This window comes from Oncorhynchus clarkii, chromosome 17 (genome assembly GCF_045791955.1).
Source record: "Oncorhynchus clarkii lewisi isolate Uvic-CL-2024 chromosome 17, UVic_Ocla_1.0, whole genome shotgun sequence".
Taxonomy (NCBI): domain Eukaryota; kingdom Metazoa; phylum Chordata; class Actinopteri; order Salmoniformes; family Salmonidae; genus Oncorhynchus; species Oncorhynchus clarkii.
Window position 1 is genome coordinate 8,788,588 of NC_092163.1, and position 27,913 is coordinate 8,816,500.

Below are 27,913 nucleotides of genomic sequence, written 5' to 3' on the forward strand. Positions count from 1 at the left end.
CAAACCATGTCCACAAATCAAATAAATACACTTTCTGTAAAACTGCCTTTTCTCTCCTTTTGACTGATTCCTGAAATAGTGACATGTTCAAAATAACCCCTTATCATCATCCCTGCTTTATTTCAATAAACAATAGTCAAACTTCAGAACAAACTTCTCTCCAGTGCGAGTTAGCTGGTGTTTCTTTAGGTCTCCTAGGCTACTGAACCTTTTCCCTCACACAGAGCAGAGGTACGGCTTCTCACCTGTGCCAGTGAAAAGGTAGGTCTTCAAATTTGATGACTGACTGAATTGTTGTGGAAATTCTTACACTGGGACACTCAAAGTCAATATTAAAATGAATCACCCTTTATTGTCAGCAAGCTGGAGAGGTCGCAGTCAAACTTAGATGCACAAGTACCAGTTTAGGACACCAAAGATAAGATGCAAACAGAACATTTTATTCATTACAGAACCTTTCCACAGCTGTTTTTTTGGGGGGGGAAATATAAACTGGTGAAACTTCCCCCACATTGATAGTAGAGTTAAGGCTTATCCCCTATGTGAGCAAACTGGTGTCTTCAGATTTAATGACCCAGCTTTTATCCTGTGTGAGTTCTCTGGTGTTTCTTTAAAGCTGATGATTGACTGAAACTCTTCCCACAATGAGAGCAACAGTAAGGCTTCTCTACTGTGTGGGATAGCTGGTGTCGCTTAAGGTTTCCTACCAGACTGAAACTCTTCCCACACTGAGAGCAGACGTGAGGCTTATCTCCTGTGTGAGTTATCTGATGAGTCTTCAGAGTTGATAAATGACTGAAACTCTTCCCACACTGACGGCAGTGGAAGGCCTTCTCTCCTGTGTGAGTTATCTGGTGCGTCTTCAGAGTTGATGATTGACTAAAACTGTTCCCACACTGGGAGCAGTGAAATGACTTTTTTCCTGTGTGAATCAGCTGGTGTTTCTTTTGGAAATATAAACTGGTGAAACTATCCCCACATTGAGAGCAGTGGTAAGGCTTCTCTCCTGTGTGAGTTATCTGGTGTGCCTTCATTTCACATAACCTGCTGAAACTCTTCCCACATTGAGAGCAGAGGTAAGGCTTCTCTCCTGTGTGAGTTAGCTGGTGTTTTTTCAGAGTTGACAACTGACTGAAACTCTTTCCACATTGGGAGCAGTGGTAAGGCTTCTCTCCTGTGTGAGTTCTCTGGTGTGACTTTAAGTCTCTTGGATGTCTGAAATCCTTCCCACACTGAGAGCAGTGGTATGGCTTCTCTCCTGTGTGAATTAACTGGTGTGCATTTAGGTTGGCTAACTGACGGAAACTCTTCCCACAATGAGAGCAGAGGTAAGGCTTCTCTCCTGTGTGTGTTAGGTGGTGTTTTCTCAGAGTAGATAACTGACTGAAACTCTTTCCACATTGGGAGCAATGGTAAGGCTTCTCTCCTGTGTGAGTTCTCTGGTGTGTCTTTAGTTGATCCGAATGACTGCAACCCTTTCCACAAATGGTGCAGTGGTATGGCTTCTCTCCTGTGTGAGTTATCTGGTGCGTCTTGAGTTTGCTTGGTGTTTCACATATCTTCTCACATTGACCACACGGGTATGTCATAATCCTTTTTTGAGTCTGTTTTGATTTGAGGTGAATTGGACAAATAAAGCTGCCTCTGCAATCTGAGCAGGGGTGGGGCCTACAAGTGTGTCTTCTCAACTCCTCTGGCTCATAGAAACTAGTGAAGCAGTCCATGCAGTGGTGATGTTTCTGTCTTGAGTTCCTCCGTCTGTGTTGTTTATGGTTTCCTGATGCTGTGGAACTGGGCTCACTGTCTGAACCTGGGTTGGAGCCCTCTCCTGTGGGAATATGAACAGATATGGGGTTAGAATCAGGAACAGCATTGAAATGTTTTTTGAAAGACTTGTTTAAAGGCCTAATGCAGCCATTTTGATATCAATATCAAACTATTTACTGGGTAACAATTAGGTACCTTACTTTAATACACTGAACAAAAATATAAATGGTAGAAGCAATCATTTCTAAAATTATACTCATAAAAGGAAATCAGTAGACTGAAAAACATTCATTCGGCCCTAATCTATGGATTTCACAACTGGGAATACAGATATGCATCGGTTGGTCACAGAAACCTTTAAGAAAAGGTAGGAGTGTGGATCAGAAAACCAGTCAGTATCTGGTGTGACCACCATTTGCCTCATGCAGAGCAACATCTCCTTCGCATAGAGTTGATTAGGATGTTGATTGTGGCCTGTGGAACGTTGTTCCACTCCTCCTCAATGGCTGTATGGAAGTCGCTGGATATTGGCGAGAACTTGAACAAGCTGTCATACACATCGATCCAGAGCATCCCAGACATGTTCAACGAGTGACATGTCTGGTGTGTATGCAGGCCATGGAAGAACTGTGACATGTGACTGGAAATCTTACTCAAAAACGAGGAAAATTAAGTATGCTGAATTGTGAATAATGAAAAAACATTAAGGCTAATATTTCAAGGCACTCTCAGTAGACCATTTAAAACCCCTTTATTATTAGGCTACTGGGCTAATGGCCAGGATCAGAAGACACCTATGTGATGCTGTTAAACCAGCCAGGATTTAGGAGTAGGGTAGGCTGTTTGTAAATACCAGATTCACCAGCACAAAATGAACATTTCTCTACCATGGACACTGTGTGTCATGGCTGGATAGGTTGTGGTTCCACTCTCTAAACCAACTGTGTTACCAAGGAGACCTGCTGTTTGTGGGTCTGAAACGTTCCTTTTAGAGCTGCATGAAACTGTCAGTGTTTTTAAGGACACGCCTCCAATATTGCCACCCCTCCCACCTCAGCACAAGTGAGCTGATGTTACACAGATGTTAGACAGGTACATAGCTGAAACTGTCAGTGTTGTGTGTTTTTAAGGACTGATGCGGAAGCACAAAAAGGGGCTCTGATGACACCTCCTTCGCTGGATCAGCACACACCGTCACCACCGGCTCCGCCTCTTGAGTGGGGGCCGGAGAGCTGGCCCGAGGAGATGCCTTGCATTCGGGCACCGCCCCCAGAAGGGGGAGATAGCTGGCCCGAGGAGATGCCTTGCATTCGGGCACCACCCCCAGAAGGGGGAGATAGCTGGCCCGAGGAGATGCCTTGCATTCGGGCACCGCCCCCAGAAGGGGGAGATAGCTGGCCCGAGGAGATGCCTTGCATTCGGGCACCACCCCCAGAAGGGGGAGATAGCTGGCCCGAGGAGATGGCTTGCATTCGGGCACCGCCCCCAGAAGGGGGAGATAGCTGGCCCGAGGAGATGCCTTGCATTCGGGCACCGCCCCCAGAAGGGGGAGATAGCTGGCCTGAGGAGATGCCTTGCATTCGGGCACCACCCCCAGAAGGGGGAGAGAGCGGGCCATCGACAGAACAAGGAAGAGATAGACTAGCAGTAGAATTTGAATGGGTTAAACTGATGCAAGAGTTGTGGATCGAGGATGCATCTGTCATTAGTAATGTTTCACAGTAACATGTCAAACTGACCCTTTACAGAAATAGCTCGCCACAAGGTTAGAATATGACTCAGCGCTAAAGCTGACCTGGTCCTGAAAAGAGTATATAAGGAGAATGCCTTCCTTAAGAGGGCATGATAGTGCTACTTGACTTATCACTGACAGACAGCTTGTGATACTTCAACTATCATCAACCTAATAGGTAATATCTGAATTTCATACTCTAGAACAATTGTATCTCTTGACTTCTGAACGAGACATACTGAGACAACTACCCTCCACACTCCTCGTGCTGAATACATCCACCTCCTAACCAGAGTGGATAAACAGCATCAGTGGTGTTATAAGTTTTATTTGTTGTCTCAAACCGTTCTCTTCAGTAAATCATAGTACAAACTTCTAGTAGGAGAAACAGATACTGAGTGATTGGATAAGCCTCTGGAGCAATTGTGAGTGGAAGAACATACTCTTTGGGGACCAACCAGGTCAACCAACGCTAAGGTAATTAACCACTTGTTGTAATACATATAGAAGGTAATTAACCACCTGTTGTAATACATATAGAAGGTAATTAACCACCTGTTGTAATACATATAGAAGGTAATTAACCACTTGTTGTAATACATATAGAAGGTAATTAACCACTTGTTGTAATACATATAGAAGGTAGTTAACCACCTGTTGTAATACATATAGAAGGTAATTAACCACTTGTTGTAATACATATAGAAGGTAATTAACCACTTGTTGTAATACATATAGAAGGTAATTAACCACCTGTTGTAATACATATAGAAGGTAATTAACCACTTGTTGTAATACATATAGAAGGTAATTAACCACCTGTTGTAATACATATAGAAGGTAATTAACCACCTGTTGTAATACATATAGAAGGTAATTAACCACTTGTTGTAATACATATAGAAGGTAATTAACCACTTGTTGTAATACTTATAGAAGGTAATTAACCACTTGTTGTAATACATATATACATATTAATAGTAGTAGGTGTTTTGATGATGTTTGATGTTAGAATAAGGACTAAGAAGAAACTGTAATAACGTGTACAACTGTGTGAACTGCAAACATTGAATAAAAAGTAGAAACTAGACCCAAAACCCTAGGAGAGAGAACACCTCTGACACTCCCAATCTAGGGGAACAAGTCCAGTTTCTACACTAAAGACAATATGACGGTTTGGACAGAATAATAATTTTATTGCAACAGGTATCCTCTATATTAATATTCAAGTAGTATTAGTCGACGGACATAGACTGTAAATCGTAACTAAGGTATAGCTTGCGTGAGTCTAGATATAAGAGCATACAAGGGGAAAGCGAAAGTAAAACCCAGAGGTACTCTAAGTCTGATTGATATTATCTAAGATCCTGAAACAAGCCTAACGGCACCACATAAATCTAATCTCAGAATAAAAGGGCAGGATACATAACCAGGTCAGTCCGGCGGACCTGTGAGTCACCAGTTAGCCGGGTGACATAAGAACTTGAGTGAGACGACTTGTATCACTCTCGACGGGGGTACCTTAACGGTCCTATAGCAAAATCCCCTACCGCGACAGGACACACCTCCAATATTGCCACCCCTCCCACCTCAGCACAAGTGAGCTGATGTTAGACAGGTACATAGTTGAACCTTGGGGCTGGAAAATGCCAGCGCTCATGTTCTTACATTAGGAAATTCCAAACTAATGTGTGTTTGACACTTGGGCCTCTAATCACCATCTGAAAACAGGCCCAGAATGTTAAAGCCCCCATGAAATATTTCATTTTTTAAATGTTTTTATTTTACTATGCAAGTCAGTGCATAGTAAAATAGTCATTTCTTTTTTTTCTACTGTGTTATTGACTTGTTTATTGTTTACTCCATGTGTAACTCTGTGTTGTCTGTTCACACTGCTATGCCTTATCTTGGCCAGGTCACAGTTGTAAATGAGTACTTGTTCTCAACTAGCCTACCTGGTTAAATAAAGGTGAAATAAAAATATAGAAAATTAACAAGTTCTTATTTACAATGACGGCCTACCAGAAAGCAAAAGGCCTCCTGTGGGGATAGGGGCTGGGATTTAAAAAAAATATAGGACAAAATACACATCAAGACACCACATAAAGAGAGACCTAAGAAAACAACACAGCATGGTAGCAACACAACATGACAACATGGTAGCAACACAACATGACAACATGGTAGCAACACAACAATGCAGCAGCAAAAAATATGGTACAAACATTATTGGGGACAGTCAACAGCACAAAGGACAAGGTAGAGACAACAATACATCACGCGAAGCAGCCACAACTGTCAGTAAGAGTGTCCATGATTGAGTGTTTGAATGAAGAAATGGAGATAACTCCAACTGGACTGTTTTTTCTGTTTTGCAGCTCATTCCAGTCGCTACCTGCAGCGAACTGAAAAGAGGAGTGTGCTTTGGGGACCTTTAACAGAGTGTGACTAGCAGAACGGGTGTTGTATGTGGAGGATGAGGGCTGCAGTAGGTATCTCAGATAGGGGGAAGAGAGGCAAAAGAGGGTTTTCTAAGGAAGCATCCACCAGTGCATCATGCGACAGGTATACAGAGATGACCAGTTTGCAGAGTAGTATAAAGTGCAGTGATGTGTCCTATAAGGAGCATTGGTGGCCAGTTTGATGGCAGAATGGTTAAATCATCACTGGCTGTCTAATAAATCACTGTGATTATTTCATGAAAATAATTTCAAATATATTATTTTATGATTTATTTCCCTGAGCCTCCTTTTGCCATTAAAATGCTCAGTCTGATCTTCTGGGCATGTTGATACAAATTAAAATATATTTACATACACAGCCCTGATTGGTGGATAGAGCCTACCCCACTTACCCCTTCAAAGTAGGAGGATACAAGTGCAAATAAAAGATGACTGGTTATTCTGATCAGATTGTGATGTCATGATCTGGGCCAAAAACTCCATCCCACCTGAACAGGCTGCAATTCCAGGAATTCTTTTCAAAACAGTAACACGTTTTTAACTGCACTGTCCCTTTAAAACGAGGTGAAACCAAGTTACTCTTCAGAAAGAGCCACCAGATTGGTGTAAAGACTCAGATTGGTGTAAATAATAGTTCTGGAATCTCCTGTGGCTGTCAATACACCAACCGCTCTCCGTACTAAACTACTGAACTTACCTGGGTCAGTGTTACCATCTACTTCTTCCCTGTTCTCCACTTCTGTGACCACCCTCTCCTCCGCCGCCGCCTCCTCCTCCCCCTCTTTGAGGGCCATCTCCTCCGCCGCCTCCTCCTCCTCCTCTTTGAGGGCCATCTCCTCCGCCGCCTCCTCCTCCTCCTCTTTGAGGGCCATCTCCTCCGCCGCCTCCTCTTTGAGGGCCATCTCCTCCGCCGCCTCCTCTTTGAGGGCCATCTCCTCCGCCGCCTCCTCTTTGAGGGCCATCTCCTCCGCCGCCTCCTCCTCCTCCTCCTCCTCTTCTTTGAGGCCCATCTCCTCCGCCTCCTCTTTGAGGGCCATCTCCTCCTCCTCTTTGAGGCCCATCTCCTCCGCCTCCTCTTTGAGGGCCATCTCCTCCTCCTCTTTGAGGGCCATCTCCTCCGCCGCCTGTTCTTTGAGGGCCATCTCCTCCGCCGCCTCCTCTTTGAGGGCCATCTCCTCCGCCGCCGCCTCCTCCTCCTCCTCTTTGAGGGCCATGTCCTCCGCCTCCTCTTTGAGGGCCATCTCCTCCGCCTCTTCTTTGAGGGCCATCTCCTCCTCCTCCTCTTTGAGGGCCATCTCCTCCTCCTCCTCTTTGAGGGCCATCTCCTCCTCTTTGAGGGCCATCTCCTCCTCTTTGAGGGCCATCTCCTCCTCCTCCGCCTCCTCTTTGAGGGCCATGTCCTCCGCCTCCTCTTTGAGGGCCATGTCCTCCGCCTCCTCTTTGAGGGCCATGTCCTCCGCCTCCTCTTTAATCTCTACCTCTTCTTTGACTTCTCTCTCCTCCTCTTCCTCTTTGACTATCACATTGAGTTCCAGTGGTTGACTACAGTCCTCCAGCTTCACTAAGACCATCTCTGGACCCCACTGTGAGCTTCTCTGTGCTGGAACACCACAGTAAGAACCCGGGGACTTGGGTTCAGACATGGAAGGCTATAGTAGGATTCAAAAGAGGCACAAACAAAATGTAAGATGAATTTCACAAACAGGGTGAGTTTTACAAAATACTGGAACAGCTTAGCTAACGAAGACATATTCCATCCATACTAATACAAATACATATTCCATGTATACTAATACATTTTGCTAGCTGGCATTGCTGTGGCAAAGGTACAGCTAGCGTTGACAGTGTCGAGTTAGTTGGTTTAGCTTGAACTTACAGACGAATTCAAATGTCACCTTTCTCACTAGGATGAAACGATCTAGCTAGATAGACATTTTACCAGCAAGAAGTTAGATTGACGCAATCGCGAACCAAAATGTAATTTGTCATTTGTCATCTCTAAATGAACAGTTAGCTAATGATTAAGGTTAGCTACTTTAATTGAGTTTGTTATCTAAAGCTGGCTAACAAGCTAACGGCCTTGCTAACTAGCCATGCTAACTTACTAGATAAGGGTTGCCAATAGATTTATGCCATTTTAAAGATGGGCAATGCACATATCACATAGTTTACATGTATGTCTTAATAACAAATAACGTTATCATTCACAACGAAGATAAACTCACTTTGTCGGTATGACAGAAAGCCAGTTAGCTTGGCTAGCCGTTTAAATGGGTAATTTAGGAAGCAAGCTAGCTAACGTTAGCACAAATGGATTTGTTTACACGCGATCTGTTGGACGTGGACAAATAATCCCACTACTAATGTTAACCTAAGGAAAAATTACAGAATATGTTAGAAATCTTGATCTTACATTGAAACTGGAATTGGCAGCTCTTGTTGTTCTAGCTATCTGGCGTAACTTTTTCGGTGAGGATTAACTTCTTCTTTGGTATAATGGCGTCCGCAACAATTATATGTGCGTTCCGCCACCTAGTGTACAGGTGGATAATAAGGACCCACAAAGGGGAAAAAATGCATGGTAAAAAATAAAAACCTATACAAAACTGAGCAACGAAATGTTAATTAAACTAAATCAGCCTGCTTTTCTGTTTAATCAGGTTCCTACACAGGCTCAGAAGGATCCTGTGATGGCGGGACTTTTCCTGGCAACTGTGTGCCCATGCAGTGTTTCTGCCGTTAAGTCTTGGAGGCCCAAAAACTTCTCTGACACCTTTATTAAGTTTGCCGATGACACAACCGACAACGATAAGACAGCCTATAGGGAGGAGTTCACAGACCTGGCCGTGTGGTTACAGGATAACAGCCTTTCCGTCTGCTCCATTCTCATCGAAGGCTGTCGTGGAGCAGCTTCAAGTTCCTTGGTGTCCACATCACCAACAAACTATCATGGTCCAAACACACCAAGACAGTCGTGAAGAGGGCACGACAACACCTTTACCCCCTCAGGAGACAGAAAAGATTTGGCATGGGTCCTCAGATCCTCAAAAAGTTCTACAGCTGCACCATCGAGAGCATCCTGACTGGTTGCATCACTGTCTGGTATGGTAACTGCTCGGCCTCCGATCGCAAGGCACTACAGAGGGTAGTGTGTACTGCCCAGGACATCACTGGGGCCAAGTTTCCTGCCACCCAGGACCTCTATACCAGGCGGTGTCAGAGGAAGGCCCTAAGAATTGTCAAAGACTCCAGCCACACTAGACTGTTCTCTCAGCTACCGCAAGGCAAGCGTTACCAGAGAGCCAAGTCTAGATCCAAAAGGCTTCTTAACAGCTTCTACACCCAAGCCATAAGACTCCTGAACAGGTAATCAAATGGCTACCAAGACAATTTGCATTGCCCCCTCTCAACCCTCTCTTATGCTGCTGCTACTCTCTATTTATTATCTATGCATGGTCACTCCACCTACATATTACCTCAATTACCTCGACTAACCGGTGCCCCCGCACATTGACTCTGTACCGGTACCCCTGTACATCAACACCACTTCTGGTTACTATGACTACACAATGTCAACACCATACCACTCCTGGTTACTATGACTACACAATGTCAACACCATACCACTCCTGGGGCCTGTTGCACAAAAGTAGAATTAAGACATCCGGGATAAATGACTCAGCTGAGCTCAATGAAGCCAAAACATGTGCGTCCAGGCTTAATTGGTTGCACAAAGACCAAGCCAGGATGAGCAGACACGGATTCATTAAGCCAGGTGAAACCAATCCTGGATAGGTGCGCGCTCACGGCTCACTCAAATAGACCCCGCCACAGATCACAGATTAACTGATTTACCATGGCAACTAGAGCCGCGTACTTTTCCGCGTCGGAAGCACAAATCCTCATGGAGGCATACGAGGAGGTAAAAGATATAATTAAGAAGAAAGGCAACACCGCCACAGTGATAAAGCAAAGAGAAAAAGCGTGGCAAAGTATTGCAGACCGCCTGAATGCGTAAGTAGTGCACAATTACACACTCACCGCTCCGCTGAAACATCACAATTACAATTCAAATATTTAATTCACATCTCCAAAAATGCAGTTGTACTGTAATTATGAAACGGTTAATTTTTTTTATTGAAATGCACTGCAGATATGAGTGAAATTGTGTAAAGTAACTCCATCACACTGTATAAAGCTATGATAAAATTTTTGATATTTTTACTGAAAACAAGACAAAAATACCAAGTAATTTTTTGCAGTGTGACTCCATTAAGTGTGTGTGTGTGTGTGTGTGTGTAGATTAAACATGAACGGGCCAAAACGGACATGGCAGCAGGTCAAAATCAAATACAAGAACATTCTGCAGAATGGTATGGTCCCTGACTAATATTTAACAAAGCACAAGCATATATTGTACCCAGAAGGTGCCTGCTCACACATTGTCTGTACTGTTTTAGCAGTGAAAAAGAATACCCACAGACAAGGCACGGGTGGTGGGTCACCAAAGGCTGACCTTACCCCAGCAGAGGACATGGCCTTGGAGCTAAATAAAGGCAGGCCCGTCTTAGAGGGGATCCCTGGGGGGAAAGAGACGAGCATAGGTTCCTCCCAAGATGCCACCCGCTTCATTCAAGGTATGTCCTTCCATCTCTACATGGGATACAACCACATTCATATTGAATCAATTTGGACTGTCTGACTTTGGTTTACCTATTGCCTTGCAGTGTCTGGCAGCACTGTGTTCCTGTTAGAGCCACCAGCACAAGCACCAGACGATGCTGATCCAGTGAGTACTCCATCAAAGGCATACTGTAGGCCTGGCATGTCTTGTCTACTAGCTTCAATATGAATCCGATTAAATGTGATAGGGTGAAGGCCCCAGTGCAGCAGCAACAGCACATGATGGAGACGATGATGAGGAGGAGACCATCTCTCTGGATTCCAGAAGGCATGAGGTATCATGTTAAGACTGTGAAAGTACTATTTACTCTACAATGGTGAGGAGTCCTCATCAAAATCAAAAAATCTAATTTCTTTTACAGGACCCAGATGCTATACAGTGGGAAAACCAGCCTGGCAACATAGTGCGTATTAATAAAAGGACACCACATCCTGCCAAATTCCAGCTGCGCTAATTGTATTGTGTTCACAGAGCTCACAAGCTATCAGAAAGTTGTATGGCAACCACCTCCGGTGCCAAATAGAACTGGCAGACATAGACATTCAGTACAAGAAGAAAAAGATGGAAAATCTTGCACTGGAGTTCGAAATAAAAAAGAGGACAATTAGGAAACTGGACCTTGAAATAAAAAAACTTGAGAGGGAGGTGAGATATGCCTTCAATGTACACTGTATGCTAACTGTAACACAAATGTATTAATCATTATTTTTCTTTCCTCCCCCAGCTCCAAGAAGATGACACAGCTCAAAATAAAAATTAGGTATATTCTCGTAAAGTCAAGTGAGCCATGACATATGAGCTCTTATTGTGAGCACACAGGACGGTGGCATCTTTCTAAGGTTTTTTTTATTTTCCCAGCAATCAGTACAACCAAGTCATCGTTATAAGGCATCGCCCTCTTTTGCCCACCCCCCCCCAGCACCAGGTGTGGCCACTAGCCTATATGAAGGCCCAAAATTGTGTGTTCCTTTCTGCTCTGACAATGGCATGCCCATTCGTGCGAGATGTGGTGGATGAAGAAGCACTTGTGCTGAGGAGAGCCTTCAGGTGAGAAAGGGTCTTCAGGGACCGGTTGGACCCACTGGCCTTCCCTGATGACCATCTATATGAAAGATACAGGTTTTCTGCAGATGGCATCAGGTATCTATGCAGACTACTGGGTCCCAGGATTAAGCACCGCACTGCACGGAGCCATGCACTGAGTGTGGAGCAAATGGTTTGTGTGGCCTTGCGCTTTTTTGCTAGTGGAGCCTTCCTGTACTCAGTGGGGGATGCAGAACAGCTGAACAAGGCCACAATTTGCCGCACAATAAGGAGTGTGTGTCTGGCTATCAAAGCATTAGCAGATGTCTTCATCTCCTTCCCTGGCCACAGAAGACTCTGTGACATCAAAGAGGAGTTCTATAGGATTGCAGGTAAGAGGATCTACAAATTACAGGACAACTGTTAACACATAGTAGGATACTCATTACTTTGTGTGACAGGTTTCCCCAATGTCATTGGTGCAGTGGACTGCACACACATAAGGATAAAAGCCCCCTCAGGTGCCCATGAGGCCGATTTTGTGAATAGGAAATCCTTTCACAGCATTAATGTTCAGGTGAACATAACTTTTTGATATTGTCCATTGACGAACACTCTGCATTGCCAGTGATGTGCATTGATTGGTGTAATATTCCTCATCTTATGATTTCAGATGGTCTGCAATGCTGACTGTGTGATCAGCAATGTTGTGGCAAAATGGCCTGGCTCAGTCCATGACTCCAGAATCTTTCGGGCCTCTGAAATCTATCAGTGCCTATCACAAGGTAATCCACACAACCCCTATTTATAACCATCATGGCTGTGTCAAGAATATCACTGTGTTTATGAGGTAGTAATGATGAGATTTTGTGTTGACAGGTGAATTCTCTGGTGTGTTGCTGGGAGACAGGGGGTATGGCTGCCAGCCTTTTCTCCTGACACCTTTCACAGACCCCCAGGAAGCACAGCAGGCCTACAACCATGCCCATGCCAGGACCAGGGCCAGAGTTGAAATGACCTTTGGCCTCCTGAAGGCACGCTTTCACTGCCTTCACAAATTAAGGGTCAGCCCTGTTAGGGCATGTGATATTACTGTGGCTTGTGCTGTCCTTCACAATGTGGCCTGCCTGAGGAAGGAGAGGGCCCCCAGAGTGCCACCAGCCATGGACTGGGACAATCCGGCAATCTTCCCTGATGACGACAGTGGTCGGCTGCTGAGGGACCAATATGTGTTGAATTATTTTAGTTAGTATGTGTGCTTTCAATTTTGGTTAAATATGTCCTGCGGTGGCAGAGGAATTTGGTTTTTTTTGGGTTCGTTTTTTGACGAATTTGGCCTCTTATGATGTTTGTGCGGTATACTGTGTGTAATACAAGGCTGCAGGGAGGCTACTGCATCCATTCATTTGTCTGTTCAGTTGATGTGTATGGATTTGTCCTGCATTTATTTTAGTGTGCAGACATGCAGGGTGTGTTATACACATTCAAAGGTCTGTATATGTATCATTTTGTATAATATGCTTAGATTCTGTGCTTTCCATCTTGTAGAGTCACTGTGACTTCAGTTTTGAAAGGAGCTGATGGTTTACCTGCTTTGTTTTGTCCTTATTCAATAAAGGAACATAATGTTACACATTGTGTTTTTATATTCATATGGAATGTGTATTTGTTTATATGACAGAGTACTAGGGCCACACTGAAGAAAAAGGATAAAGTCATAAATTTATGAGGCTGGTTCTTTCTGCAGAAAAGCTACATATTGTTTTTACAGTTTTGATACTTATGACAATGTGATACTTAATATTCTGGCACATCAGCATGTCTTTGTTTATGAAACCATACTGAAGTACAATTTCACGAAATGCCCCACATCTGTCATTTTAACAACTGTCCTCCTTTAAAACAACTGGTTACAATATTATGACTTGTGTTTTTTTCCCCTCTGTGGCCCTAATATTCTAGCATTTTATATATAGCCTTATAGTCTATGGGAAACTGTAAATTATCTAATGATAGCAACATCATCTAAAAATCATTTTTTATCCAAAATCATTGAAATTAATGATCACAAACGTTTAAATAACAGTGGGTCTAGTTATATGTGATAACAATGTATAGTGAGCAGTGAAATAACTATTGGTTTCCATTTGTGGTGACTGCTGACTGACATTAGGGATGAGATTAAATAGATCCTGGAATTTAGCCTGGTCTGGAGCAGGCTAGCTCCACAGAATAAATCTCCATGGTAATTTATACCATAACATATCCTCCTGCCCCCTATCCATCTTTAGTGCAACCGGATTACGGATCAATTGAGCCAGGATCACCAAGATATCCTGGCTTAATCCCTTATCCTAGTTTTGTGCAACAGGCCCCTGGTTACTATGTCTACACAATGTCAACACCATAACACTCCTGGTTACTATGACTACATTCACTTTTCCTGAAGCCTTCTTCACCGTCCTCGTGACTTCAAAAGAGTTTCCCAAATAAACATCATTATCCAAAAAACGTTCTCCAACAAGCAACGATTCATCAGACTCATTTGCACAACAATTTCTCCCTTTTTGTTCCATTCTTGGACTTCACTGTTGTCCACTCATCCTTCTCGCTAACGGTCCTCGACGTGCTTTCAGCACGACACTTCTGCCTCCGCCATCATCCCTATAGTGTCATACCAGGGTTAAACTTATTCGATGAGGTTTAACAGAGGTTGGCATCCAATAATTATTGCATTACAGCCACCTACTAGAATGGAGAATATCTCCATTATACTTTGCTTGAAAAAAATAATAAAACAGATACTCTGCCATCTAACACTACACTCAGAAAAAAAGTAGATATTTAGTGTCAGTCAAAAGTTTGGACAAACCTACTATTCCAGGGTTTTTCTTTATTTTGACGATTTTCTACATTGTAGAATAATAGTGAAGACATCAAAACTATGAAATAACACATACTGTACAGAATCATGTAGTAACATAAAAGGGATTAATAAATCAAAATATATTTTATTTGAGATTCTTCAAAGTAGCCACCTTTTGCCTTGATGACAGCTTTGCGCACTCTTGGAATTCTCTCAACGAGCTTCATGAGGTAGTCACCTGGAATGAATTCAATTAACAGCTGTGCCTTCTTAATTCATTTGTGGAATTTCTTTCCTTCTTAACACGTTTGAGCCAATCAGTTGTGTTGTGACAAGGTAGGGGGTGGTATACAGAAGAGCCCTATTTGGTAAAAGACCCAAGTCCATATTATGACAAGAACAGCTCAAATGACATGGTTAGTCAATCTGGAAATATAAGAACTTTGAAAGTTTCTTCAAGTGCAGTCGCAAAAACCATCAAGTGCTATGATGAAACTGGCTCTCATGAGGACCGGCAAAGGAAGGAAAGACTCAGACTTACCTGTGCTACAGAGGATAAGTTCATTAGAGTTAACTGCACCTCAGATTGCAGCCCAAATAAATGCTTCACAGAGTTTGGGTAACAGACACATAACATCAACTGTTCAGAGGAGACTGTGTAAATCAGGCCTTCGTGGTCTAATTGCTGCAAAGAAACCACTACTAAAGGACACCAAGAAGAAGAAGAGCCTTGCTTGGGCCAAGAAACACGAGCAATGGACATTAGACTGGTGGAAATCTGTCCTTTGGTTTGATGAGTCCAAATTTAAGACTTCTGGTTCCAACCGCCGTGTCTTTGTCTGTGTGAGGAACTTTTCTGAAACGGAAGCAAATGGAACGAAACAGGGATAAACTTACCTTTGTCCAACAGAAACTCTAATGTGCAACTGTTGGACTAATGACTAATGATTAAACCCTAGATCAGCTAGATGCAGGCAAGTGTGCAAGGCAGTATTGAACGCGTCTGTCACCTTGATTACTCTAAATTATCTCCACCTGTGCACCTGTGTTTTAAACTTTAATTCATAGGCCAGGTTGTAGCATCCTCGTGATGGGTAGAGGGAAAATGAGTATCGTGTAGTAGCCTAAACCTATCGATGTTCCATTGATCTGGATGAATGGAATATGAATGACAGTCATCCAGTCTGCTGTAATAGAAATAAGGCTCATACATTTAAAATATATATATTCCTTCTCATCTTAAAACGGCACCAAACGCCACAGCTTTAATTACAGTATAGCCTACCTGTAAAGCACCAGATATAATGACTCTTCAACCCTCCATAATAAAGAGAGACAGGATACTTACAATAGTTGTGTTTATTTTCTGCCATTTAGAAGTTTTTGTTGTTTACATTTTCCGTGACTAAATTATATATTTTTTCTTCTTTAAAAAAAAAAAAGTGATGTAGAAATCCAACTAGAATATATGATGTCTGTGATTACTCAGGATTCTCTATGGACAGATATTAGCTATGGCTTCCACAATGTCAACTTCACTCAGTTTTCTCTGCCGTGCTGCCTGTTTGGTGATTCCTGAAATAGGGATATGTTCACAATAAAGCCTTCTCATACCAGCTTTATTTTAAGAACATGGTAAGGAATCTCTCCAGGGTGAGTTAGCTTGTGTTTCTTTAGGTCTCCTAGGCGACGGAATCTTTTCCTCACACTGTGCCAGTGAAATGGTGGGTCTTCAAATTTGTTCACTGACTGAAGCTTTCCACACAGGGAGCAGCTGCCACAATCCTTTGCAAGTCATTTTTTAACCCCCTTTATCTAACCAGGTAAGTTATTATTAGTCATAATTAGCTGGTGTTATTTTGGAAATAAACTGGTGAAACTATCCCCACATTGATAGCAGAGTTAAGGCTTCTCCCCTATGTGAACAAACGGGTGTCTTCAGATCTAACGACACAGCTTTTCTCCTGTATGAATTCCCTGATGCTTCTTCAAATTTGCTGATTGACTGAAACGCTTCCCACACAGAGCAGCGGTATTGTTTCTCTCCTGTGTGAATTAACTGGACGTTAGGTGGTGTAAATGACTGACACACTTCCCACAATGAGAGCATTGTTAAGGCTTCTCTACGGTGTGGGTTAGTTGGTGTCTCTTTAGGTTTCCTACCAGACTGAAACTCTTTCCACACTGAGAACAGCGGTAAGGTTTCTCCCCTGTGTGAGTTATCTGATGTTTCTTCAGAGTTGATGAATGACTGAAACTCTTACCACACTGGGAGCATTGGAACAGCTTTCCACCCGTGTGAATCAGCTGGTGTTTCTTTAGGAAATATAAACTGGTGAAACTAGCCCCACATTGAGAGCAGTGGTAAGGCTTCTCTCCTGTGTGAATTAACTGGTGTGTATTTAGGTTGGCTAACTGACTGAAACTCTTCCCACAATGAGAGCAGAGGTAAGGCTTTTCTCCAGTGTGAGTTAGGTGGTGTTTCTTTAGGAAATATAAACTGGTGAAACTATCCCCACATTGAGAGCAGAGGTAAGGCTTCTCTCCTGTGTGAGTTATCTGGTGTGGCTTCAGTTCAGATAACGTGGTGAAACTCTTCCCACATTGAGAACAAAGGTAAGGCTTCTCTCCTGTGTGAGTCAGTTGGTGTCTTTTCAGACTTGATAACTGACTGAAACTCTTTCCACATTGGGAGCAGTGGAAAGGCTTCTCTCCTGTGTGCGTTCTCGTGTGTGACTTTAATTCTCTTGGAGATCTGAAATCCTTCCCACACTGAGAGCAGTTGTATGGCTTCTCTCCTGTGTGAATTAACTGGTGTGTATTTCGGTTGGCTAACTGACTGAAACTCTTCCCACAATGAGAGCAGAGGTAAGACTTCTGTCCTGTGTGAGTTAGGTGGTGGTTTCTCAAAGTTGTTAACTGACTGAAACTCTTTCCACATTGGGAGCAGTGGTAAGGCTTCTCTCCGGTGTGAGTTCTCTGGTGCGTCTTTAGATGGTCCGAATGACTGCAACCCTTTCCACAAACAGTGCAGTGGTATGGCTTCTCTCCTGTGTGAGTTCTCTGGTGCGTCTTGAGTTTGCTTGGTGTTTCACATCTCATCCCACATTGACCACACGGGTATGTCGCCATCGTTTTTTGAGTCTGTTTTGATTTGAGGTGAGTTGGACAAATAACACTGCCTCTGCAATCTGAGCAGGGTCGGGGCCTACAAGTGTGTCTTCTCAACTCCTCTGGATCATAGAAACTAGTGAAGCAGTCCATGCAGTGGTGATGTTTTTGTCTGGAGTTCCTCTGTCTGTGTTTATGGTTTCCTGATGCTGTGGAACTGGGCTCACTGTCTGAACCTGGGTTGGAGATCTCTCCTGTGGGAATATGAACAGATATGGGATTAGAATCAGGAACAGCATTGAAATGGTCTTTAACAGCCGTTTTTATATCAATATCAAACCATTTATTGGGTAACAATTGAGTACTTCACTTTAATACACTGAACAAAAATATAAATGCAAGAAACAACAATTTCAAAAATTATAATCATAAAAGGAAATCAGTGAATTAAAAAACATTCATTAGGCCCTAATCTATGGATTTCACATGACTGATATGCATCGGTTGGTCATAGATATGGGGCGGCAGGGTAGCCTAGTGGTTAGAGCGTTGGACTAGTAACCGAAAGGTTGCAAGTTCAAATCCCTGAGCTGACAAGGCCTGCCCATACCCATTACCACTCTGTTCACAACGTTATCAGCAAATCACTCGCCCACAGGACACCATACACGCTTTCTGCCATCTGACCGGTACAGTTGAAACCAGGATTCATCCGTGAAGAGCACACTTCTCCAGCGTGCTTATGTTAGAGAATTGAACATTAAGAGAATTGAACATTAAAAAAACTTGAATATCTTTGGCCTTGTGTTGCGTGACAAAACTGCACATTTTAGAGTGGTCTTTTATTGTCCCCAGTTCCATGTAATGATCACGCTGTTTAATCAGCTTCCTGATATGCCACACCTGTCAGGTGGATGGATTCTCTTTGCAAAGGAGAAATGCTCACTAACAGGTATATAAACAAATTTGTGCCTCAAATGTAAATAAACTTTTTGTACATGCACATTTGTGGGATGTTTTCTTTCAGTTCATGAAATATTGGACCAATATTTTACAGGTTGCATTTACATTTTTTGTTCAGTGTAGATTTCCATTGAAATTGGAAAGAGAAAAAAAAAAAGCTTTTTAGCAAAAAAAAAAAAAAAAAAAAAAAACTTTCTCCAGGAAGAACTTTGCACAATTTACCACATGGTGACATCACCATGGAAGCCTCAACTCCCGGCCACACAAGTCTGCTGATTACAAGGTCCTGCGTAAAACAGCAACTAACAGGACATTTTTTAAATCACACTTTTAGTGTTAGTTTCATCAGCTGTCGTACAAAATGATGTAAAACACAGGAAAAACTGCATTTTGAGTGCACTTGGACTTAAAAATCTAGATTCCTTATTTAAACCAATAACAAAGAAAACACCACATCTCTGTTGTGGTAAAACTGAGGGAAATGTAACCACTCTCAAATGAAATAGACAGATCTGAAGATACAAGGACTGACCATGCATGATATCAACATTATAGTTTTAACCATGTTTAGAGGCGATACAGTGTTTGGTTACTTTTAACATTGTTTACAAAAATTGGAGTAAAACAAGCTTATTTGTTGGGTTCTGATGGGGAACAACCGTTGAACTACGCTCATGTGCCATTTATAAAAGTGATATTCTTCAAGAATCAATGGGTAAATATCATTAATTTCAAAGTCAAAAAATTGATGTAGCAGCAAAGGATTCTAGATTTAAGAATGTTCCCCATTGTACACAAGGTTCAATGAAAATGTTTACTTCTGCTTTGTCCCTGAAAGACACAGGTTGGAGAGGTTGGAGCAGGGGACTTCCATGCTCTGGCTCCCGTGGAGCAGTTGTTGTGGAGGGTTAAGTGCCTTACTCAAGGGCACAACAGCGGGTGATGACGTCTGGGATTTTGATATCAGATAGCAGCAACCTTCCAGTTGCACAGCTCACCTTCCGACAGAGTTTTGGAACCTCCAGGGGCTGCCAACGCACCAACTTCTCTGCAGGACCCGGAATTCAAACTGTCAATCCTTGGTCGCTGGCTCACCTCTCTAACCGTTAGGCTGCCGGCCGCCCCTCTAAACAAACACAATATGGATGTTCCAGGAAAAAAAAAACGTCTCTTCTGCATCGCTTTGATATTTTAAGAAGAAATTGTGCACCAATAATGACTTTTAAAAGCTTGTTATATTAAAATGACCACAGAGAAGTGCAGATATGTAGCATTTTGACAAGTCCCTCCTGTGCACCTCAGTGGACGTCTTGGACGAGTTTAACCCATCGAACACCAAAACGTATCGACATTTTCACCATCATTGTAAAGCCCTAGCGTTGATGCTTCTAGAAAGTCCTTTCTGAACGTTATTATTTATTTCATGTGATTAGTGACTCATTTAGGACCGTCCCTCGTTTTAAGGTCAAACCCGTTACGGAAACTGAACGCTCGTTTTAAAGATGGTGAAACTATTCCTTTTTGGAGAGAAGAGGAGGGCTCTCAATCAACGTGAGTCGAGGTGCAATCTAAAAAATACATCATCATCGCAAAGGAAAATCATAACACTGGCACTTCCCTTTGTGGGATTATTCTGATGAAGGCCAACGTAGACTGAAACATTGACCTTTAACCTTGTTTAAATAAAACAAAGACACTATTCCTTCTACATCGTTTTTTAAGACAGAAACATTGACCATCTAATAGTCAAATCATAGTGTATAAACAGGTGAGCTGGTTCTACTCTTTATGTATAAACAGGTGAGCTGGTTCTACTCTTTATGTATAAACAGGTGAGCTGGTTCTACTCTTTATGTATAAACAGGTGAGCTGGTTCTACTCTTTATGTATAAACAGGTGAGCTGGTTCTACTCTTTATGTATAAACAGGTGAGCTGGTTCTCCTCTTCATGTATAAACAGGTGAGCTGGTTCTACTCTTTATGTATAAACAGGTGGTTCTACTCTTTATGTATAAACAGGTGGTTCTACTCTTTATGTATAAACAGGTGGTTCTACTCTTTATGTATAAACAGGTGGTTCTACTCTTTATGTATAAACAGGTGGTTCTACTCTTTATGTATAAACAGGTGGTTCTTCTCTTTATGTATAAACAGGTGGTTCTACTCTTTATGTATAAACAGGTGGTTCTACTCTTTATGTATAAACAGGTGGTTCTACTCTTTATGTATAAACAGGTGGTTCTACTCTTTATGTATAAACAGGTGGTTCTACTCTTTATGTATAAACAGGTGAGCTGGTTCTCCTCTTTATGTATAAACAGGTGGTTCTACTCTTTATGTATAAACAGGTGAGCTGGTTCTCCTCTTTATGTATAAACAGGTGGTTCTACTCTTTATGTATAAACAGGTGAGCTGGTTCTCCTCTTTATGTATAAACAGGTGGTTCTACTCTTTATGTATAAACAGGTGAGCTGGTTCTCCTCTTTATGTATAAACAGGTGGTTCTACTCTTTATGTATAAACAGGTGGTTCTACTCTTTATGTATAAACAGGTGAGCTGGTTCTCCTCTTTATGTATAAACAGGTGGTTCTACTCTTTATGTATAAACAGGTGAGCTGGTTCTCCTCTTTATGTATAAACAGGTGGTTCTACTCTTTATGTATAAACAGGTGGTTCTACTCTTTATGTATAAACAGGTGAGCTGGTTCTACTCTTTATGTATAAACAGGTGGTTCTACTCTTTATGTATAAACAGGTGAGCTGGTTCTACTCTTTATGTATAAACAGGTGAGCTGGTTCTACTCTTTATGTATAAACAGGTGGTTCTACTCTTTATGTATAAACAGGTGGTTCTACTCTTTATGTATAAACAGGTGGTTCTACTCTTTATGTATAAACAGGTGAGCTGGTTCTACTCTTTATGTATAAACAGGTGGTTCTACTCTTTATGTATAAACAGGTGAGCTGGTTCTACTCTTTATGTATAAACAGGTGGTTCTACTCTTTATGTATAAACAGGTGGTTCTACTCTTTATGTATAAACAGGTGAGCTGGTTCTACTCTTTATGTATAAACAGGTGGTTCTACTCTTTATGTATAAACAGGTGAGCTGGTTCTACTCTTTATGTATAAACAGGTGAGCTGGTTCTACTCTTTATGTATAAACAGGTGGTTCTACTCTTTATGTATAAACAGGTGAGCTGGTTCTCCTCTTTATGTATAAACAGGTGAGCTGGTTCTACTCTTTATGTATAAACAGGTGAGCTGGTTCTACTCTTTATGTATAAACAGGTGAGCTGGTTCTCCTCTTTATGTATAAACAGGTGAGCTGGTTCTACTCTTTATGTATAAACAGGTGAGCTGGTTCTCCTCTTTATGTAAAAACAGGTGAGCTGGTTCTACTCTTTATGTATAAACAGGTGAGCTGGTTCTACTCTTTATGTATAAACAGGTGAGCTGGTTCTACTCTTTATGTATAAACAGGTGAGCTGGTTCTCCTCTATGTATAAACAGGTGAGCTGGTTCTACTCTTTATGTATAAACAGGTGAGCTGGTTCTCCTCTTTATGTATAAACAGGTGAGCTGGTTCTACTCTTTATGTATAAACAGGTGAGCTGGTTCTACTGTATATGGCCATGTTGTGGTGGGAAGCGGAGTGGTTTAGAATAACAGGACAACCCTGTTAACCCTTACAGTGCCGTGAAAACACATTTTCCCTCTTTCTGATTGTCTCTATGACTTGGGATTAGGTCTGGACCTTGAATAGGCCACTCCAGAACTACACGTTTGACAGAGGGCTCTATTTTAACAAACCTAACGCAATGGTAAATATTTGTGCCCATTTTCAGAATCGGAATTATGGGCGCAGTAGCTTGTGGTGGCGTGAAAGAGCTGGGTTTTGATGAATAAACAAGTTGTGGGGGTTGGAGACTTGGCCCCTCACTGGCCAATCAGTAAGCTCCATGGCTGAATATGTGGCTCCTTCATGTTGTGTCTTCACAGTTTTATTTATTGCGTTGTCATCAACTCCAACTCCAACTAGTTCGTTAAATTGCTTGCCCCATATTTGCTAAATATGTTGAACATGTTTGCAGTCAGCATGGTTCTTATTGCATTGCCTCAATGTGGAAATACATGATTAAACATAGGCTATAGCATTAACACTGATATAGGGGCTAGGCCTACTGTAAATTGCAGTCTTGATTCCAAACAGTCAAAAAGCAAGATTAAATTCACTAGGCTATTGATAAGGCCTAAAAAGACAGTGTATAATTCTAATCATAATCGGCCGTCTAAATACAGTTACAGGCACCATGATTTGTTCCCTGTGCGTTTAATACAGACAAGGCAACTTAGACTATGGAGGGTTTTACATAGAAACTCTTTCACAGGAGCTGGATAAAGATCCAATATCAAAGAGACGGGGGAAATGTCCACTCACCATTATACTGTTGTATTGTTATGTTTCATAAACATCCTTCATCCATCTAACGGGGGAAATGTCCACTCACCATTATACTGTTGTATTGTTATGTTTTATAAACATCCTTCATCCATCTAACGGGGGGAATGTCCACTCACCATTATACTGTTGTATTGTTATGTTTCATAAACATCCTTCATCCATCTAACGGGGGAAATGTCCACTCACCATTATACTGTTGTATTGTTATGTTTTATAAACATCCTTCATCCATCTAACGGGGGAAATGTCCACTCACCATTATACTGTTGTATTGTTATGTTTTATAAACATCCTTCATCCATCTAACGGGGGAAATGTCCACTCACCATTATACTGTTGTATTGTTATGTTTTATAAACATCCTTCATCCATCTAACGGGGGAAATGTCCACTCACCATTATACTGTTGTATTGTTATGTTTTATAAACATCCTTCATCCATCTAACGGGGGAAATGTCCACTCACCATTATACTGTTGTATTGTTATGTTTTATAAACATCCTTCAACCATCTAACGGGGGAAATGTCCACTCACCATTATACTGTTGTATTGTTATGTTTTATAAACATCCTTCATCCATCTAACGGGGGAAATGTCCACTCACCATTATACTGTTGTATTGTTATGTTTTATAAACATCCTTCATCCATCTAACGGGGGAAATGTCCACTCACCATTATACTGTTGTATTGTTATGTTTTATAAACATCCTTCATCCATCTAACAGGGGAAATGTCCACTCACCATTATACTGTTGTATTGTTATGTTTTATAAACATCCTTCATCCATCTAACGGGGGAAATGTCCACTCACCATTATACTGTTGTATTGTTATGTTTCATAAACATCCTTCATCCATCTAACGGGGGAAATGTCCACTCACCATTATACTGTTGTATTGTTATGTTTCATAAACATCCTTCATCCATCTAACGGGGGAAATGTCCACTCACCATTATACTGTTGTATTGTTATGTTTCATAAACATCCTTCATCCATCTAACGGGGGAAATGTCCACTCACCATTATACTGTTGTATTGTTATGTTTTATAAACATCCTTCATCCATCTAACGGGGGAAATGTCCACTCACCATTATACTGTTGTATTGTTATGTTTTATAAACATCCTTCATCCATCTAACGGGGGAAATGTCCACTCACCATTATACTGTTGTATTGTTATGTTTTATAAACATCCTTCAACCATCTAACGGGGGAAATGTCCACTCACCATTATACTGTTGTATTGTTATGTTTTATAAACATCCTTCATCCATCTAACGGGGGAAATGTCCACTCACCATTATACTGTTGTATTGTTATGTTTTATAAACATCCTTCATCCATCTAACGGGGGAAATGTCCACTCACCATTATACTGTTGTATTGTTATGTTTTATAAACATCCTTCATCCATCTAACAGGGGAAATGTCCACTCACCATTATACTGTTGTATTGCTATGTTTTATAAACATCCTTCATCCATCTAACGGGGGAAATGTCCACTCACCATTATACTGTTGTATTGTTATGTTTCATAAACATCCTTCATCCATCTAACGGGGGAAATGTCCACTCACCATTATACTGTTGTATTGTTATGTTTTATAAACATCCTTCATCCATCTAACGGGGGAAATGTCCACTCACCATTATACTGTTGTATTGTTATGTTTTATAAACATCCTTCAACCATCTAACGGGGGAAATGTCCACTCACCATTATACTGTTGTATTGTTATGTTTTATAAACATCCTTCATCCATCTAACGGGGGAAATGTCCACTCACCATTATACTGTTGTATTGTTATGTTTTATAAACATCCTTCATCCATCTAACGGGGGAAATGTCCACTCACCATTATACTGTTGTATTGTTATGTTTTATAAACATCCTTCATCCATCTAACAGGGGAAATGTCCACTCACCATTATACTGTTGTATTGCTATGTTTTATAAACATCCTTCATCCATCTAACGGGGGAAATGTCCACTCACCATTATACTGTTGTATTGTTATGTTTCATAAACATCCTTCATCCATCTAACGGGGGAAATGTCCACTCACCATTATACTGTTGTATTGTTATGTTTCATAAACATCCTTCATCCATCTAACGGGGGAAATGTCCACTCACCATTATACTGTTGTATTGTTATGTTTTATAAACATCCTTCATCCATCTAACGGGGGAAATGTCCACTCACCATTATACTGTTGTATTGTTATGTTTCATAAACATCCTTCATCCATCTAACGGGGGAAATGTCCACTCACCATTATACTGTTGTATTGTTATGTTTTATAAACATCCTTCAACCATCTAACGGGGGAAATGTCCACTCACCATTATACTGTTGTATTGTTATGTTTTATAAACATCCTTCAACCATCTAACGGGGGAAATGTCCACTCACCATTATACTGTTGTATTGTTATGTTTTATAAACATCCTTCATCCATCTAACGGGGGAAATGTCCACTCACCATTATACTGTTGTATTGTTATGTTTCATAAACATCCTTCATCCATCTAACGGAGCAAATGTGCACTTTTCCATAAATAGAAGGAGAAATTGCATTGAAGCCATGTCCGTTCTCACCATGAAACCGTGGACACTGAATCTTTCTAATACCTTTGGTTTTCGTTTAATTTGATTAAAACCCAAATCTATTTGTTAAACCAACAACAATATTTCTAAATAGGATTTGGGTCAGAAACATCAACTCATAAAATCGCTTCTCTGTGCACACGCCTAAATGTCTTCACACATAACATTTGCAAGTGTATTAAAAAATACTAGGCTCCTATCAATAGTTGATGGCATTATAGGAGGATGGAATAGTTTGGAGCTGGAGTTGGGGCTGGATAGCTTACTCAAAACGAGGAAAATGAAGTATGCTGGTATGTGAATTGTGAATAATGAAAAAACATTAAGGCTAATATTTCAAGGCACTCTCAGTAGACCATTTAAATCCCCTTTATTATTAGGCTACTGGGCTAATGGCCAGGATGAAAAGACACCTATGTGATGCTGTTAAACCAGCCAGGATTTAGGAGTAGGGTAGGCTGTTTGTAAATACCAGATTCACCAGCACAAAATGAACATCTCTCTACCATGGACACTGTGTGTCATGGCTGGATAGGTTGTGGTTCCACTCTCTAAACCAACTGTGTTACCAAGGAGACCTGCTGTTTGTGGGTCTGAAACATTCCTTTTAGAGCTGCATGAAACTATCAGTGTTTTTAAGGACACACCTCCAATATTGCCACCACTCCCAGCTCAGCACAAGTGAACTGATATTACACAGATGTTAGGCAGGCACATAGGTGAACCTGGCGTTGGGGCTGGAAAATGCCAGCGCTCATGCTCTTACAATTCCAAACTAATGTGTATTTGACATTTGGGCCTCCTAATCGCCAGCTGAAAACAGCCCATAATGTTAAAGCCCCCATGCAGTATTTTTAATAAATCACTGCATGTTTTTATTTCATGAAAATAACTTCAAATATATTTGTTATCATTGATTTCCCTGAGCCTCCTTTTGCCATTGAAATGCTCAGTCTGATCTTCTGGGCATGTTGATACAAATTAAAATAAATGTACATACACAGCCCTAATTGGTGGACAGAGCCTACCCCGCTTACCCCTTCAAAGAAAAAGTTACCAGATTGGTGGAAAGACAATAATAGTTCTGGAATCCCCTGTGGTTGTCAATGCACCAGCCTCTCTCCATCCTAAACTACTGAACTTACCTGGGTCAGTGTTCCCATCTACTTCTTCCTCCTCTTCCCTGTTCTCCACTTCTGTGAATGCTCTCTCCGCCTCCTCCTCCTCTTTGTATGCTCTCTCCTCCGCCTCCTCTTTGAATGCTCTCTGCTCCGCTGTGAATGCTCTCTGCACCGCCTCCTCTGTGAATGCTCTCTGCTCCGCTGTGAATGCTCTCTCCTCCGCCTCCTCTGTGACTGCTCTCTGCTCCACTATGAATGCTCTCTGCTCCGCCTCCTCTGTGAATGCTCTCTGCTCCTCTTTGAATGCTCTCTCCGCCTCCTCCTCCTCTTTGAATGCTCTCTCCTCCGCCTCCTCTGTGACTGCACTCTGCTCCTCTTTGAATGCTCTCTCCGCCTCCTCCTCCTCTTTGTATGCTCTCTCCTCCGCCTCCTCTTTGAATGCTCTCTGCTCCGCTGTGAATGCTCTCTCCTCCGCCTCTTCTGTGACTGCTCTCTGCTCCTTTGTGAATGCTCTCTCCTCCGCCTCCTCTTTGAATGTGCGCTCCTCTGCCTCCTCCTCTTTGAATGCTCTCTCCTCTGCCTCCTCTTTGAATGCTCTCTCCTCCCCCTCCTCTTTAATCCCTCTCTCCTCCCCCTCCTCTTTAATCCCTCTCTCCTCCCCCTCCTCTTTAATCCCTCTCTCCTCCTCCTCTTTGACTATCACATTGAGTTCCAGTGGTTGACTGCAGTCCTCCAGCTTCACTAAGACCATCTCTGGACCCCACTGTGAGCTTCTCTGTGCCGGAACACCACAGTAAGAACCCAGGGACTTGGGTTCAGACATGGAAGGCTATAGTAGGATTCAAAAGAGGCATAAACGAAAACGTAAGGTGAGTTTCACAACTGGAACATCTTAGTTAATAAAGGAATATATCTAAATATTCACTAATACATTTAGCTAGCTAGTATTGCTTTGGCGATTGTACAGCTAGCGTTTGCAACGTTAAGCTAGTTGGGTTAGCATTAGCTTACTGACGAATTTTACTGTCACTTTCTCACTAGGAAAAAACGATAAACAAATTATCAGCAAGAAGTTCATTTGAAACATTGCCGAACCA

General features: G+C 41.9%; 3 protein-coding genes across 3 annotated transcripts in view; 1 reads left to right on the forward strand and 2 right to left on the reverse strand.

The window, feature by feature from the left end:
- Window positions 1-478: 478 nt before the first annotated feature.
- Window positions 479-27,913, reverse strand: part of LOC139370208 (zinc finger protein 436-like) — a 32,034-nt gene continuing 4,599 nt past the window's right edge. The window contains exons 3-6 of the mRNA XM_071109553.1: window positions 7,440-7,610; window positions 6,659-6,905; window positions 1,045-1,828; window positions 479-879 (exon numbers count right to left, since the gene is read on the reverse strand). Of these exons, the coding sequence (XP_070965654.1) occupies window positions 582-879; window positions 1,045-1,828; window positions 6,659-6,905; window positions 7,440-7,610 (1,500 nt within the window). The 3' untranslated portion in view covers window positions 479-581. The remainder of the gene's footprint in view (window positions 880-1,044; window positions 1,829-6,658; window positions 6,906-7,439; window positions 7,611-27,913) is intronic.
- Window positions 10,202-12,060, forward strand: LOC139369544 (uncharacterized). Its single transcript, XM_071108788.1, has 8 exons — window positions 10,202-10,334; window positions 10,422-10,598; window positions 10,689-10,750; window positions 10,833-10,919; window positions 11,007-11,048; window positions 11,117-11,290; window positions 11,370-11,405; window positions 11,504-12,060. The coding sequence occupies exons 1-7, from the start codon at window positions 10,271-10,273 to the stop codon at window positions 11,403-11,405; spliced, it is 642 nt and encodes a 213-aa protein (XP_070964889.1). The 5' UTR covers window positions 10,202-10,270; the 3' UTR covers window positions 11,504-12,060.
- LOC139369979 (zinc finger protein 135-like) lies at window positions 16,081-27,639 on the reverse strand. Its single transcript, XM_071109262.1, has 4 exons — window positions 27,540-27,639; window positions 26,841-27,344; window positions 17,795-17,899; window positions 16,081-17,251 (listed from the first exon to the last, which is right to left on the reverse strand). The coding sequence occupies exons 1-4, from the start codon at window positions 27,637-27,639 to the stop codon at window positions 16,647-16,649; spliced, it is 1,314 nt and encodes a 437-aa protein (XP_070965363.1). The 3' UTR covers window positions 16,081-16,646.